Source organism: Rana temporaria, chromosome 1, assembly GCF_905171775.1.
Source record: "Rana temporaria chromosome 1, aRanTem1.1, whole genome shotgun sequence".
Taxonomy (NCBI): Eukaryota; Metazoa; Chordata; class Amphibia; order Anura; family Ranidae; genus Rana; species Rana temporaria.
Window position 1 is genome coordinate 357,610,315 of NC_053489.1, and position 14,726 is coordinate 357,625,040.

A 14,726-nucleotide genomic window follows, 5' to 3' on the forward strand; every position below is an offset into this window, starting at 1 on the left:
GGCCAATTGCTGGTTTTATCAACTAAATTGTGAGTTGTATGTACATATGTTTACTGCTGTTTTTAAATAAATCACCCGGATTTTATGCCATGTGGATCTCTGTCTTGTTGTCTTCTATATCCATCGTTGAGTACGGATTGGTTCTAGTGCAAGTGGAGGACTCACTACTGCCTTAAAAATCTTTGGTTGAGAGATATGTTGATAGTGGTCCGGCAGGACCCTGATTTCTGGTAAGCAGCTGCATGATTGGTAGAGGATTCACGTTTGGTGCTTAATTACAACATTCCTGGAATCTTCACGGGTGTCTTCATTTGCCATATGGACTTACCACTTACTTTCTAAATTTTATTTTTGGACTCTATGGACTTTATATCACTATATGTTTTGTTATTTTTCTTTTAACAATCATTGTAGTTATGGTTTATAATCATTTATGTTACTGATCACTGGGTTCATATACATTATTGCTAGCAGAGAGGCAATCATGGCCCCCTGACTCCATTGAATTATTTATATATCAAATATAAATACAGTGGTTTAGCACATGCACTTGGTCACAAGTTTAAACACAAGTGCACATCTGGGTTTAGCGCAATTATTCCTTTTATCCGTTATTTTCTTTGTTTATACACAATCTAATTGCTGCTTATTAATCCCAATCTTTCACCCTAGCGCAGTTGTTCCCAAACTTTTTTTTCTTTATGTGTCCCTTACTACCTCTAAGACAGAGAACTGAGCGATTAAATTCACGGTTTGCTCAGTTCTCTGTCTTCAGTGAGCAAAGATCCGGTGACGGTCAGTCACCGTCTCTGTGCTCTGCCCATGAGCTTACTGGAGTGCTGGGAGCAGCCTGCTTATACTCTCAGAGGCAGAGCCAGCTGCTGCTCAGGAGCCTGGGGAGATTCTGACATTAAAGTCTGGATCCCTCCAGAGTCTGGACATAGTTACATAGTAGGTGAGGTTGAAAAAAGACACAAGTCCAACCTATGTGTCCGATTATATGTCAGTATATGGACGAGCTGAGTAACATCAGCTGACAGCAGGCTTTATCCCACTGGCAGCTGAATACAGGTTATAGGAGCGCAGAATAAAGTGCACTCCTGTCACCTACAGGAGAAGATGGGCAAAAAAGCTTTGCCCCTATTCATCCTTTAACCACTTCCCGACTGCCCTCCGTCGAAATACGGCAGCACAATGGCACTCCTGCGTGAATCTATTTTTAGCACTGATCGCTGTATAAATGTCAATGGTCACAAAATAGTGTAAAAAATTTCGGGTCTGTCTGCCGCAATGTTGCAGTCCTGATAAAAATCGCAGATCGCTGCCATTACTAGTAAAAAATAAAAAAATGCCATAAATCTGTCCCCTATTTTGTAGACCCTGTAACTTTTGCGGAAACCAAACAATATACACTTAGTGCAATTTTTTTTACCAACAATATGTAGAAGAATATCTAAACTGAGGAAGATTTTTTTTTTTATATATATTTTAAAGATTATTTATTATAGTAAAAAATATTGCTCTTTTTCCAAAATTGGCGTTTTTGTTTTGTTTATAGCGCAAAAAATAAAAACCGCAGAGGTGATCAAATACCACCACAAGAAAGCTTTATTTGTGGGGAAAAAAAGGACATCAATTTTGTTTGGGTACAATGATGCACAATGTAAGTTAAATCCGGTCCAGGCATGTGGGCTTTAGCCCGCAGTCTGCTAAAAATGTGTCACAGGAATGTAAAATACACTGGAAGTTCAATGTACAGTTCAAGGATTTTAAAAAACTTTGTTGCAGAGTCCTATGTTTTGTTATTCTCTGTTCATCTGTGTCCATGTGGTAAGTGAATCTAATGGGAGTGGTTTCATAATTATCAATCAGCTGCTGACCCTGCAGAACTTTAATGAGGAAAACTGCAGTGTCTGAATCCCTTGAACCTGGGATTACACGGCCCCCAACTTCAAAGTTGGACCCCAGCACGACTTTGGCACGATTTGCATGCGACTTCTTTAACAGAAATCAATGCAAGTCGTACCAAAGTCAGGTCAAAAGTAGTGCAGGAACCGTTTTCAAAGTCAAAGCGGCTCAAGTCGCACCGATTAGAATGGTTCCATTGCATTGATTTCCTATTGGGAGTATCTCACCAAAAATGAAATTGCCTGAAATGTGACATGCAGCTTAGTGCAGACCTTAGACCATAAATCTATTCCCTATTTTGTAGACGATATAACTTTTGGGCAAACCAATCAAAATACACTTATTGCGATTTATTTTTACCAAAAATATGTAGAAGAAAACTAAACTGAGGAATAATTATTTTTTTTTTAAATGTTTTTGGGGATATTTACTTTAGCAAAAAGTAGAAAATATAGCTTTTTTTCAAAACTGTCACTCTCTTTTTGTTTATAGCGCAACAAATAAAAACCACAGAGGTGATCAAATACCACCAAAAGAAAGCTCTATTTATGGGGAAAAAAAGGACGTCAATTTTGTTTGGGTTCAATGTTGCTCGACCGCGCAATTGTCAGTTAAAGCGACACAGTGACGTATCGAAAAAAGTGCTCTGGTCAGGAAGGGGGTTAAGAGTGCTGCACTGATGTAATGACCTCAGTACTGTGGGTGCACCATGACGACTCACACCCCCCCCCCCCCCTCCACACAGCCCTGAGATCACATGAAGTGGTTTAAATGCACCACTGAATTTGAAAAAGTAACAGCAGCAGCACAGCAGAAACCTTCTACAAGTTGTATACTAGCGTCATGCATCAATGCAGTAAAAGAACCAGAAAAAGCATGAAGAAAATTGACATTTCCAGACAGAAAGGCCAGCATACTTGTTTAATAACACACCTTGACTGGTAGAAAACAGCTCTGTCACTCCAATCTTTGTGCAGCTAAACACTGTAGGGCTGGGTGCTGTCTCGTTTTGTTCCCAGTGGTCTCGTTTTTCACTTGGACGCAGTTCAGTGGAATTTGCGGATGTTAAATCTATTTGCAGCTCAGCAAAGGAGGTCACTAAACAAGAGTCAGCGGTGGAAGAGTCATCTCGTGGTGTCCATGGCCTAGAGTCCGGAGAAGGCCCAGAAAACGGATGGAAAGGGGAATCCAAACCAGAGTCTTCAACGTTTTCAGGGGAAGAGGAAGAGAATGGAGATGGACTAGAGGTGAGAGTGCATGTCCTGCAACCTGACAGGGCAGAAAGAAAAGAGTTTAGGATATAACTTTGAACTATGCAAACATCTTCCCATTCATAGTGATAAATGACCAAACAAAAGTATTCATATAAAAGCTAAGAGGAACTGCAGTCTTGCTCACATCATTTGTAGTAAAAACACCTGTCATTCTGAAGCTTCCCTCCAACCACTTTGCATATTTGTATATTATATATACACACACACACACACACACATACATACATACACTGCGATTCTGTACTTGCCAAATATGCTGCAGAAATCTCCCTCCACCAAGGAGGCATCCATTTTAACTGTGGGCAGCTGAAGCTGCCGTCTGTTCTATTTCTTTGATTTACAAAGGCACACCTCCAGCTATGCAGCCCTGCAGCTCTCATTTGCCCTCTTATGACTCACCCCCTCCCTTCCTGGCAAACTCTTACCGAGAGCTAGAGCGAGAGCTGTGCATGATGTCATAAGCTTAGGCTAATGACCAGACAAGAAACAGAAAGTGGGCTGTATACGTTATTTACTGGCAGATTTTTTTTTTTTTTAATAGGTGGAAAGTTGAAAAAAAGTCTGAAGGTCAACTTTAAATTACTTTCCTATACCTATGAGTATCCAGTTGCTGCCCACCCACCATAACATGATGGGATGGAAGGTGTGGCTCTTGTTCTGGGTGGACATCATATGATGCGCACCCAAACGGCTGCATCCACGCGCACCCGGGGGCACGCAGTGTGGCTCTATAACCATGCAATCGTCTGTGTCCAACCACAGCTGGTCACATGTAAATACAGGAAGTGCTGGTAATTGACTCTCATTGTCTCACACTGGCAGAGTGTGGCGAGGAGTGCCGATCAGCGGCATCTCCTCGCAGGGGTCAACAAGACATGTAATCAGGGCACTAATGTGCCCTGATTACACTAAAGCGCCATCAGTGCCAGCAATCAGTGCCCATTAGTAATGCCAGTCAGTGCTGGCTATCAGTGCGGGCCAGCCATCAGTGCCACCTATCAGTACCCATAAGTGTGGCATTCAAGTGCCACCTCATCAGTGCAGCCTCATCAGCGCACACCAGTGCAGGAGAAAAAAAAATAAGAAAACCGTTTTTTTTTTTTCCAAAATGTGTCTTTTTTGTTTTGTTAGCAAAAAATAAAAAATACAGCAGTGATTAAAGTGGATGTAAACTACATCTCTGTTAAAAAAAAAAAAAAAGTGGATGTAAACCCACTTTTATCCTTTCTAAACTACTGCCGTAGTGCGGATATATAAGGATATACATGCCTTCTGCATGTATCCTTACCAGTCAAATGTCTCCACTGTAAGTAGACTTCCTGCCCACCTCTACACTCCCCTTGTCAGCATGCGTTTTCTCCTGAGTATTTCTTATACTAAATTCTGCTACAATCACTAACATCCAGTCAAAACACAGAAAAGTAACCACATGACTTCAGAAAAGGAGTGAGGGTGGGAATTAAGAAATAATGCCTGTCTTAGGCGCCTTTCACACAGGCGGCTGTTTTGCCGCAGATAAAACCATATTTATGTTTTGCTGGAATTCAAGACTCCAGGCACAGCGGTCAGCTGCATTTGTACAGTGCGTTTAGCCGCGGCACGATATTGAACGGGGATCCGACTTGGATCCCTGCCAATACCAAGCACTGTGTCTGGTATGAATCTTGAGGGGGAACTCCACGCCAAAAAAAACGCCATGGGTTCCCTCTACAGGAGCATACCAGGCCCTTGAGTCTACTATGGATTTTAAGGGGAACACCGTACACCGAAAAAACGGCGTGCGGTTCCCCCAAATTCCATACCAGACACGTATCCGAGCAGCAGCCCGGCCGGTCAGGAAAGGGGGTGGGGACGAGTGAGCACCCCCCCCCTCCTTAACCGTGCCAGGTCGCATGCCCTCAACATGGGGGGTAGGTGCTTTGGGGCAGGGGGGTGCCCTGTAGTCACCCCCACCCCAAAGCACCTGTCCCCATGTTGATGAGGACAGGGCCTCTTTCCGACAACCCTGGCCGTTGGTTGTCGGGGTATGCGGGAGGGGAGCTTATCGAAATCTGGGAGCCCCCAGATCCCGGTCCCCCCCACCCTAGGTGAATGAGTATGGAGTACATCGTACCCCTACCAATTCACCTGGCGAAACCCCCCCCCCCCCCCTGCAGAAGACATCGAAGAAGCCCAGGAGGGGGGCCGCTGAAAAAGAGCTAATGAAGAAAGCGCCCCCCCCCCCCCCCGGCGGAAGAGAACCAGATGGCGGTGAAGACCGGGACTCCCACAGAAGACATTGAAGAAGCCCTCCCTCGTAAAAGAGCTAAAGAAGAGAGGGGGGGGCTCCGGAGCGGACTAATAAATTACTTTAAAAACTGTGTGTAGTGTGTTTTTTTTAAAAAAAAATTCCGCCAGGTGAATGGGTAGGGGTACTATGTACCCCATACTCATTCACCTAGGGTGGGGGGGCCGGGACCTGGGGGCCCCCTTATTAAAAGGGGCTCCCAGATTCCGATAAGCTCCCCTCCCGCATACCCCGACAACCAACGGCCAGGGTTGTCGGGAAGAGGCCCTGTCCTCGTCAACATGGGGACAGGTTCTTTGGGGTGGGGAGGGCCACAGGGCGCCCCCCTGCCCCAAAGCACCTACCCCTCATGTTGAGGGCATGCGGCCTGGTACGGTAAAGGAGGGGGCGCTCGCTTGTCCCCACCCCCTTTCCTGACCGGGCTGCTGCTCGGATAAGGGTCTGGTATGGAATTTGGGGGAACCCCACGTTGTTTTTTCCGCGTACAGTGTTTCCCCCTAAAATCCATAGCAGACTCAAGGGCCTGGTATGCTCCTATAGGGGGAACTCATGCCAGTTTTTTATTTGAAATTTGGCGTGGAGTTCCACCTCAAGATTCATACCAAACGCAGCTGACACTGCACTGTGATTACCTGCGGTTATGTGCCGATAGCTGCGGAATTTCGCAGCTGGACGCATTGAGATCTATTTTTTACATCCGCACAAAACCGTGGGTAACAAAACCACAGGTAACCGTAGTGTGTGAATGTCATAGGAAAGCATTGTGTGCTTCTAGCTGCGTTAAAATCCACAGCTAAAAGCACCATTCTATCCGGCCGTGTGAAAGGGGCCTTAGGCTTGTGTATGAGATATGTAAATAACCTGTCACGCACAGCAGGGGGGAAGAATGGACAAAGTTTTCTCCATTTGTCCATTTTATCTGACTGAAAAAAGATAAGAGGATTTCTCAGAGCTGGATTAACTCTTTGTGGCAAAACTGGGCACAGATGATAGGAAATCTTATACTCTACATTGTGACAAAAAAAAATAAAAAAATCCACTTTAAATACCACCAAAAGAAAGCTCTATTTTTGTGAAAAAAATTATAAAAAAAAAATCACACGGTTGCAGTATTGAATGACTGCGCAATTGTCATTCAAAGTGTGACAGCGCTGAAAGCTGTATTGAGGTGGATATACAGTTTACAGAAAGTCCATGGAAGAAAACGTTACCTGGAAAATCATCAGCCTCAAAAACCGTTTCCTGCAAAGGTCCAAATAAGGAATGAGCAGGGTGAGTGCGGCACACCAAGTTTGAATCACTGGTAGAAATAGAAAAAATGGGTAATTAGCAATGAATCTTATTTATATCTCGTTTCTTTTTGATATCGTGTGAGCCATTTTGCTTTTACGTGCATTCAATCTCATGCCCCAGAGATCAATGCCTTAACCTCAGGGCCCCTCAACCCTCCTTGTGAGGCCTCGTACACACGAGAGGATTTATCCGCGGATACGGTCCAACGGACCGTTTCCGCGGATAAATCCTCTCGAGGATTTCCGCGGATTTGGATCCGATGGAGTGTACTCACCATAGGATCGAAATCCGCGCCGAAATCCCATCGCGATGACGTGTCGCGCCGTCGCCGCGATGATGACGCGGCGACGTGCGCGACGCTGTCATATAAGGAATTCCACGCATGCGTCGAATCATTACGATGCATGCGGGGGATCCATTCGGACGGATTGATCCGGTGAGTCTGTACAGACCAGCGGATCAATCCGTTGGGATGGATTCAAGCGGATAGATTTTAAAGCATGTCTTCAAATTTTTATCCGCTTGAAATCCATCCCAGGGGATAAAAATCCGCGGAAACAGATCCGCTGGATTGTACACACCAGGGGATCTATCCGCTGGAGCCGGTCCGCGGATCAATTCCAGCGGATGGATCCTCTCGTGTGTACGGGGCCTAAGCCTAATACAAATTTTGCTTTAAAGATGACCTACCTTCCCTGCACAATTGTACAGGTCCCTCACCTGTACTGAAAGTTCTCACTCTGATTTCACTGCACACAGAGATAAAACATGCATTAGAGGATGCAACTAGTTAGATGCCTCATGTCCTGGCTGGGGGATGTCCAACATCACCTATTCCTTTCCTCCTCAGCCTGGCTGACCCTGACCAGCCCCTTTCATGCATTGGATTTAATTTCATGTAGGCGTTACCTAGGGCAATCTGCATGAAAATACAGCCTGCTAGGGAATGCACACTCCTTCGGACTGACATCCACCCATCAAGGGATTTTGATATTTTCATAACTCCCCACAAGAACCAGCCCACTGCTTGAATCAGGACCGAAAGTTCTTGAGAAGCGTACTGAGACAGAGTGCTGTGATTTCAGGAATCTATGTACAGAGAAGCAGAGACCCAGTGATGACATCAAAGAGTCTAAAAGAAGATATGTATTAAGAACCGGTTTTATTTAAATATTTATTGAGCATATTGATGACAGAGAAGAGGAACCAGGGAACAAGTAGTATAAGCAAATTACGCTTCAGCTTCAACTAAGTTTACACCTTATATGCATATTCCCCCTGTAACCGAGTTCGGATCCTCTGAAATGGAAACTAGCCTTTCTGTGCCAAAGTTCCTTCAATAGAATGCTTAGCTACTCGCACTTTCACTGACCAAAGAAACAGGCAAACACAAAAACATTGCTCCTAATATCAAGCATCAGTATCTGGTTAGTTTCCCCCAATAATAAGAGCATAGGGAGATGTTCCAACTAATGACTTCCAATCCATCTCTATTAGCAAAAATGTAAATGGTGCCTTGTACACACGACCGTTTTTCTCAGCAGAAAAAAAAAAACAGATGCTTTTCCTGACGGGATTCCTCTCAAGCTTGCCTTGCATACACACGTTCAGGCCAAATACCGCCCATCCAAAGCGCGGTGACATACACCATGTACGTCGGAACTATAAAGGGAAAGTTCCATTCAAACCGCGCCAACCTTTGGGCTGCTTTAGTTGATCATTGTGTTAGTAAAAGTTTGGTGAGAGACGATTCACGCTTTTCAGTCTGTTACAGCGTGACGAATGTGCGATCTCCATTTCGAACGCTAGTTTTACCAGAATGAACGCTCCCGTCTCATACTTGATTCCGAGCATGCGCCGTTTTTTTTCCCCTTCAGAAAAGTATACACACGACTGGTTTTACCGATGGTAAAAAGTCCGCTGGGAAAAAAGAAAACATGTTCTCTTATTTTAAGCCCACAGTTTTCCTGTCGGAAAAACTGCGATGGAGCATGCACACGGCCGGGATTCCCGGCCAAAAGCACTCATGGCAGTTTTCCTGCTGGGAAAACCGGCTGTGTGTACGAGGCATAACTAGTAGTTCCGGCAAAATCAAATGTGAACATTAGATAAGGATTGTGGCAGCTCTTGGCTTTCCTTTAAGGCCGAGTTCACACCGCAGCATGGAGCGGCTCACAGCAGGGGTCCGGTGCATCCCTATTTCAGATCCGATTTTAGCCCGAATTATTGGCTAAATTTCGACCTGAAACAGATTAGAAGATGCACAGGACTCCTCTGCAATTCACACCGGAGACGATCCGGAGATATGTGAACCGGCTCCATAGAGAGTCGGTCATAATTTCCTAACAGGTGAATTGGATGTGGGGAAACCCTCATCCACATCACAATAATGTGATCCCACCTCAAAATTTGATTGTTTAATTATGGAAAGGCATCTCCCTATCCCCCTGTTCCTTGGACATTTATGGCCAACTGTACAGTGGAATAGGAATACTCAAGGACTTGCATATAAAAGGTAGCAAAAAGTAATGCAGAAGATGTAGCCCACAGAATCCATTTTTTCCTGTAGAAGATGATGACAGTACATATGCATAATTGTTTTAGAGACAATTATTTTCTCATTGGCACAAGCTTCTGTATGTCCATTATTATAGCTAATTACTTTTCAAAGTATTTCTAGTTGCAGAATTTTGATAGAACACTTTTGAATCACTTAATGTATCCAATATTTGTGTTATAACTTTTATTGAATGTCTGCAGAGCACACATCTTTTCAGTTTGCTACTTTCAGTAGGACAGAAGAAAAAGTGATAGATTAAAAGCTGAACTCCAGGCAAAATAAAAAGCAGATACCTGTATAAAGCACAAATACAGCTCTGTATTATTAACCAAGTGTTTTTTTTATTTTATAAATACAACTAGTGTTAGTACTTGGTTTTTATTTTGATATTAGTGTCTTGCAAGCCCCTACATAGCAACATCAATACTGAGCGAGGAATGGTTGCGAGACCGGGGAACCAATCCGATGTGCTGTATGCAAATTTGTTGGCAAGGAACGTACTTACGGCCCTTTCACACGGGCGGACGAACGGACCGTTTATTACAAGTCCGTTTACGGACTTGTAATGTATCCCTATGGGATTGCAGACGTTAGCGGATGATGCATCCGCTAACGTCCGTAACGATCCGCGTGCGCAAAGTTCCGCTTTTTCAGACGGAAGAAACCCCTATTTTTCTTCCGTCTGGCGGAACGGATCGGATGAATACGGACACACGGTCCGTATTCATCCGATTCCCCATAGGGGAGAGCAGAGCAAAGACAGGGCGGTCTCTGCACAGTGTGCGGGGACCGCCCTGTCTGCCGACAGCTCAGCGGGGATTTACGGAGGATCCCCCCTGAGCCGACGGACACACGCGGGGCGGATCAATACGGATCCGCTCCGTGTGAAAGGGCCCTTATTAAGCTGTTCAAGCACATGCGGCTTTCTTATGTTCAGCCTGCGGGCTAATCGTGCAAACGGGCGAATCCCCCTCTCAGGTTAATATATTGTGTCAGACTACCCGTACACTGCCTGCAACTGCATGAATGCAGGTGCTGTTTGTACAACAATTGTCTAAAAGACTCTTTCGAATGAACATTAGCCTTTTGTTGAACAGACCAGCGACAGCAAGTACATACACTGATCAAATTCCAGCCAAGCCAGCTTCAATTGGCTGAAATTCAGACAGCAAATGGCCAACATATAAGGACAGAGAAGTTACAGAGACTAGGTTATCAGTCTGTTGCTGAGGGTGATAAGAGGACATCACTCTATTCCTTACTTCAGCTGGTTACACAAAGTTAAAAGTCATCGGCTACACGTACTGCAACGGTCGAATTTTTAAGAAACACTTACCAACCCATAAAGTCCAGCACTGTCTTCCTCACACCCAATTCCTATTTTCTCTCTTCTGCACCTCCATCTTGGATTTGAAAGCTATCCGTCGCTTCCTGGTCTCTCACAGCTGGCCACCTGCTGAGACACCACTGCACACGTGCGAGAGTGGCAGCCTGTGGGGAGATGGTCTTGAAGCCTCCTGGGATGTGTAATATATCCCAGGTGGCTGAGAGCACCAAGGGCGATGTAATCCTCACCTAAGTGAGGAAAGAAATAATGGGGGAGAGTACCATGAAAAAAGGTACTCGTTTTACTAAAAAAAATTGCATCAAATCTATTGCATGTAATTGTGGAACAGGAAGTGGGTGGAGGAAGCAAATGAGAGGAAATTCACTTTTTGTTGAAGGTCTGCTTTACCTAGGCGGTGTCATGTTGTGTAAATCTCAGGACTGAATTACCAAATGCAAATCCTTTGAAAATGGCTCAAATAAATATATACAGTATGTATAGAATATATACATACACACTTGCCTGGAGTTCAGATTTAAAACAAAAAGGTCAAACACATGCAGAAATTTCAATGAAATACCTGTTTGTGACAGTTGATGGAGGCGTGCTGGGGAGAGCAACCACTGATTTATCTGTATAGAAACAATACACATTTACTGTAACACACTGAGAATTGTGTCCTTAATTCAATTTTAACAATTCATTTAAAGAGTTGGCTCACCTGTCTGACACGTTATTTGTGTTTCTCCTGAAACAGAACCTGTGCCCACTGCAGTGCCTAAACAGCATTACGACAAAGAACATATCGAAATAAAAATGCTACCCTTGAGAGGTCATTGCTACCAAAGAGGTAAATAAAAAAGTTAAAGTGTATGTTATAGCCAATTATTGTATTTTGTTTTAGGCAGAGTAGAGTTAAAACCCATAGCAGGTTTTTTCTTTGTCTGTGTACTGTTGAGGAAATTTCCCTTCACTTCCCGAAAAATAGCCAAGAGATGCCAATGCGTTTAAGCTGTAAGGGCCCTTTCACACGGGGCGGATCAGTAATGATCCGCTCCGTGTGTCCGCAAAGCTCAGCGGGGATCCTCCGTAAAATGCCTGCTGAGCTGGCAGCTGACAGGGCGGTCCCCGCACACTGTGCAGGGACCCCCCTGTCTTTCCTCCGCTCTCCCATATGGGGGATCGGATGAACACAGACCGTATGTCCGTGTTCATCCGATCCGGCAGACGGAAGAAAAATAGGATTTCTTCTGTCCCCAAATGCGGATCTTTGCGGAGGAGGACAAATTACGGGTGTCAGCGGATGTTCATCCGCTGACACCCGTAATAACATAGGGACCCATGTATGTCCCGTTTTCATCCGCAAACGGACGGATGGAAATGCGGACATACGGTCCGTACGTGTGAAAGGGCCCTTAGGCCTTAACCCCTTGCCGACCAACCTATACCAGATTTACTGCTACAGGGTGGCCGTTCTGTGCAAAATCAAGTGTGTGTGTGTGTGTGTGTGATATAAATATATATATATATATATATATATATATATATATATATATATATATATATATATATATATTGTGACAGGAAGTCAGGTAAATCTGTGGGTGTTGTCACAGATGGGAGATACATTTCTGCCTTGTTTAGACAATACACCAATTATTATCGGGTGTTGGCTGCAGAAGTAGCCAGAAAGGTTTAAGGGCGTTGGAAAACTTCAGCTGTTCAGAATGAGGCAATTAAGACCTCTATAAGTAATCCAGAGGAGTACTACTGATTGCTGCATCCTGAGGCTTTCTGAGTGAAGGAGAGCAGTAGCAGAAATACTTCTGAAGAGGTGAGGTGCTGTTGATTTTTCTGTGTGATAAAGATCAAAAAGAAACTATTGTTTTCTGCTGTAGGACCAGCAGTGTCTGCCCAGCACTAGGCTGTGCCAGACTCTATAGATAGGTTCCTGTGTGGTGAAGGTAGACGCCCCAAGTGGCCAGGGTTTATTTTATGTCTGATTTTGTTTATGCTGTTTGGATGCTTGCACTTGTTTCCAGCAAGATGGAAGAATAAACCAAAATCTTTCTTTTCAACCGTCTTCGACTCCCTTTCTGTATAAATTCAGTGTGTAGTGAACCCATCCAGGGGTCACACACCCCGCTACTGAGTTAACCCCTTACAATATATATACACATACACACACACTTTGCGATTCTTCACTTCTGGCTAGGGGGCGCACTGCTTCTGCTGTAATTAGTCACAGCATCAGCCAATCAGCCTGCCAATCGATGTCCGCCCGCTCCTGTTGATCGTCAAGGAGAAAGGCTGGATGGAGCTCTGCTTATGTAAACAATGCAGAGCTTCGTCCTGACCATGGAGATGTGATGGATTTTCTTTTCCTCCAAAGCAGGGAATAAAATTAATCACATCCCTTAGCGAACACACCTCACACAGTACACAAAAACACTGGTTAGGCACACATATAACCCTTGAATCGCTCTAGATGTTTAACCTCTTCCCAGCCTTTGACATGATTCCAGTGACAGTGCATATTTTTAGAAATGATCACTGTATTAGTGTCACTGGTTCTCACAAAGTGTCAAAACTGTCCATGTCAGAATGTCCGCCGCAATATTGGAGTCCCACTACAAGTCGCTGATCGATGCAATTACTACCATAAAAAAATGTTAATTCCAGTAGATATACCATAGTTTGTAGACGCTATAACTTTTGCACAAACCAATCAATATACGCTTTTTGGGATTGTTTTTTTTACCAATTATATGTAGCCTATATTTATGAGAAAATAGGATTTTTGTACTCACGGTAAAATCCTTTTCTCCGAGTTCATGGACGGACACAGCATCTTAAATCTTGAAATTAGGGTATTAGTCTTCTATCAGGAGAGGACTAGGCAGAAACATGTTAATATGTTAAACAACATCAAAACTGTACAGTACCGCCCAGGTGGGCGGTTCTTTTGGGTACAACCCCTCTCACTGCATGCAGTAGCTCAGTTAGTCAAAAAGCGGTACAAACATAAAAAAGGAGGGGTGGGTGCTGTGTTCGGCCATGAACCTCAGAGAAAGGGATTTTATGGTGAGTACAAAAATCCTATTTTCGCTTTCATTCATGAACAGGCACAGCATCTTAAATCTTGACATTAGGGACCTCCCCAAGCAGTGTCAAATAACGAGGGGTGGGCACAACAAGTAAACATACTACCACCCAAAACAAACAGAGCTCCTTAATGGAGGAGTTGGAACATTAACAGCCGCCTGCAGAACCTTGCGGCTGAAGTAAGCATCCACCGATGCACTCTGATCCACTATGTAATATTTGGTGAAAAAGGAAAACAGGCGACCCGGTCGATGCCAACTCACCTAGGAAACAAGTGATTGTGATTGCGATCCCTTGCTGTCTCAGCAAAGTCAGGATCGGGGCGAGCACCTTGAAGAAACTCCTGGTGCCGACGCCAGGCCAAAAAGGGAGAGTGACCATATAATAGTGCTCATCCCAGACTGCAAACCGCAGAAAAACTCAGATGCCTGACACATATGGGGACTGCAATAAAATGCGTCCTTGATGTCCAAGGATTGTAGAAAAAAAAACCCTGGATGGAGTGCAGAGACCACAGCACGAAAAGCTGCTAGCCTGAACCTTTGTGCTTTCACAAAGCTGTTGAGGGCCTTGAAATCCAGGCCTGAACCGACCCCTTCCTTCTTTGGGACTACAGATTGTAAATTCCTTGAAAAACTATTCTGGTGCCGCCACAGGGACTATCACCCTGCGCATCAGCAGGTCCTGTACTGCCCCAGACAAGGTGGCCCGGCAAGCCAGAAAGGGATGAAGGTTGGAGGGAAAAAAAAACAGTTTTGGTGGACAAGAGAAAAACTCATGAGGGCGACACCCCACCCCATGGTCGGGCGGGGGCAAAACCTCCATGTCGCCGCAGACTTGCTCGCAGGCATGTTTTGCTTGCGAGAACAGGGATGCCGTAGCCCCTTAACGGGCGCCCTGTCGGCCTGGGAACACTTACCTGCGGGCCCGGTGGAAGGAAAAAAAACAAGCTTGTGAGCGGAAAAAATGAGG

General features: G+C 44.6%; 1 protein-coding gene across 12 annotated transcripts in view; it reads right to left on the reverse strand.

The window, feature by feature from the left end:
• Positions 1 to 14,726, reverse strand: part of FCHO1 (FCH and mu domain containing endocytic adaptor 1) — a 294,097-nt gene that overhangs the window by 46,874 nt on the left and 232,497 nt on the right. For all 12 annotated transcript variants that reach the window (XM_040321486.1, XM_040321453.1, XM_040321473.1 and 9 more), the window contains 4 exons: positions 11,371 to 11,427; positions 11,230 to 11,281; positions 6,681 to 6,769; positions 2,842 to 3,177 (listed from right to left, as the gene is read on the reverse strand). In XM_040321486.1, the coding sequence (XP_040177420.1) occupies positions 2,842 to 3,177; positions 6,681 to 6,769; positions 11,230 to 11,281; positions 11,371 to 11,427 (534 nt within the window). The remainder of the gene's footprint in view (positions 1 to 2,841; positions 3,178 to 6,680; positions 6,770 to 11,229; positions 11,282 to 11,370; positions 11,428 to 14,726) is intronic.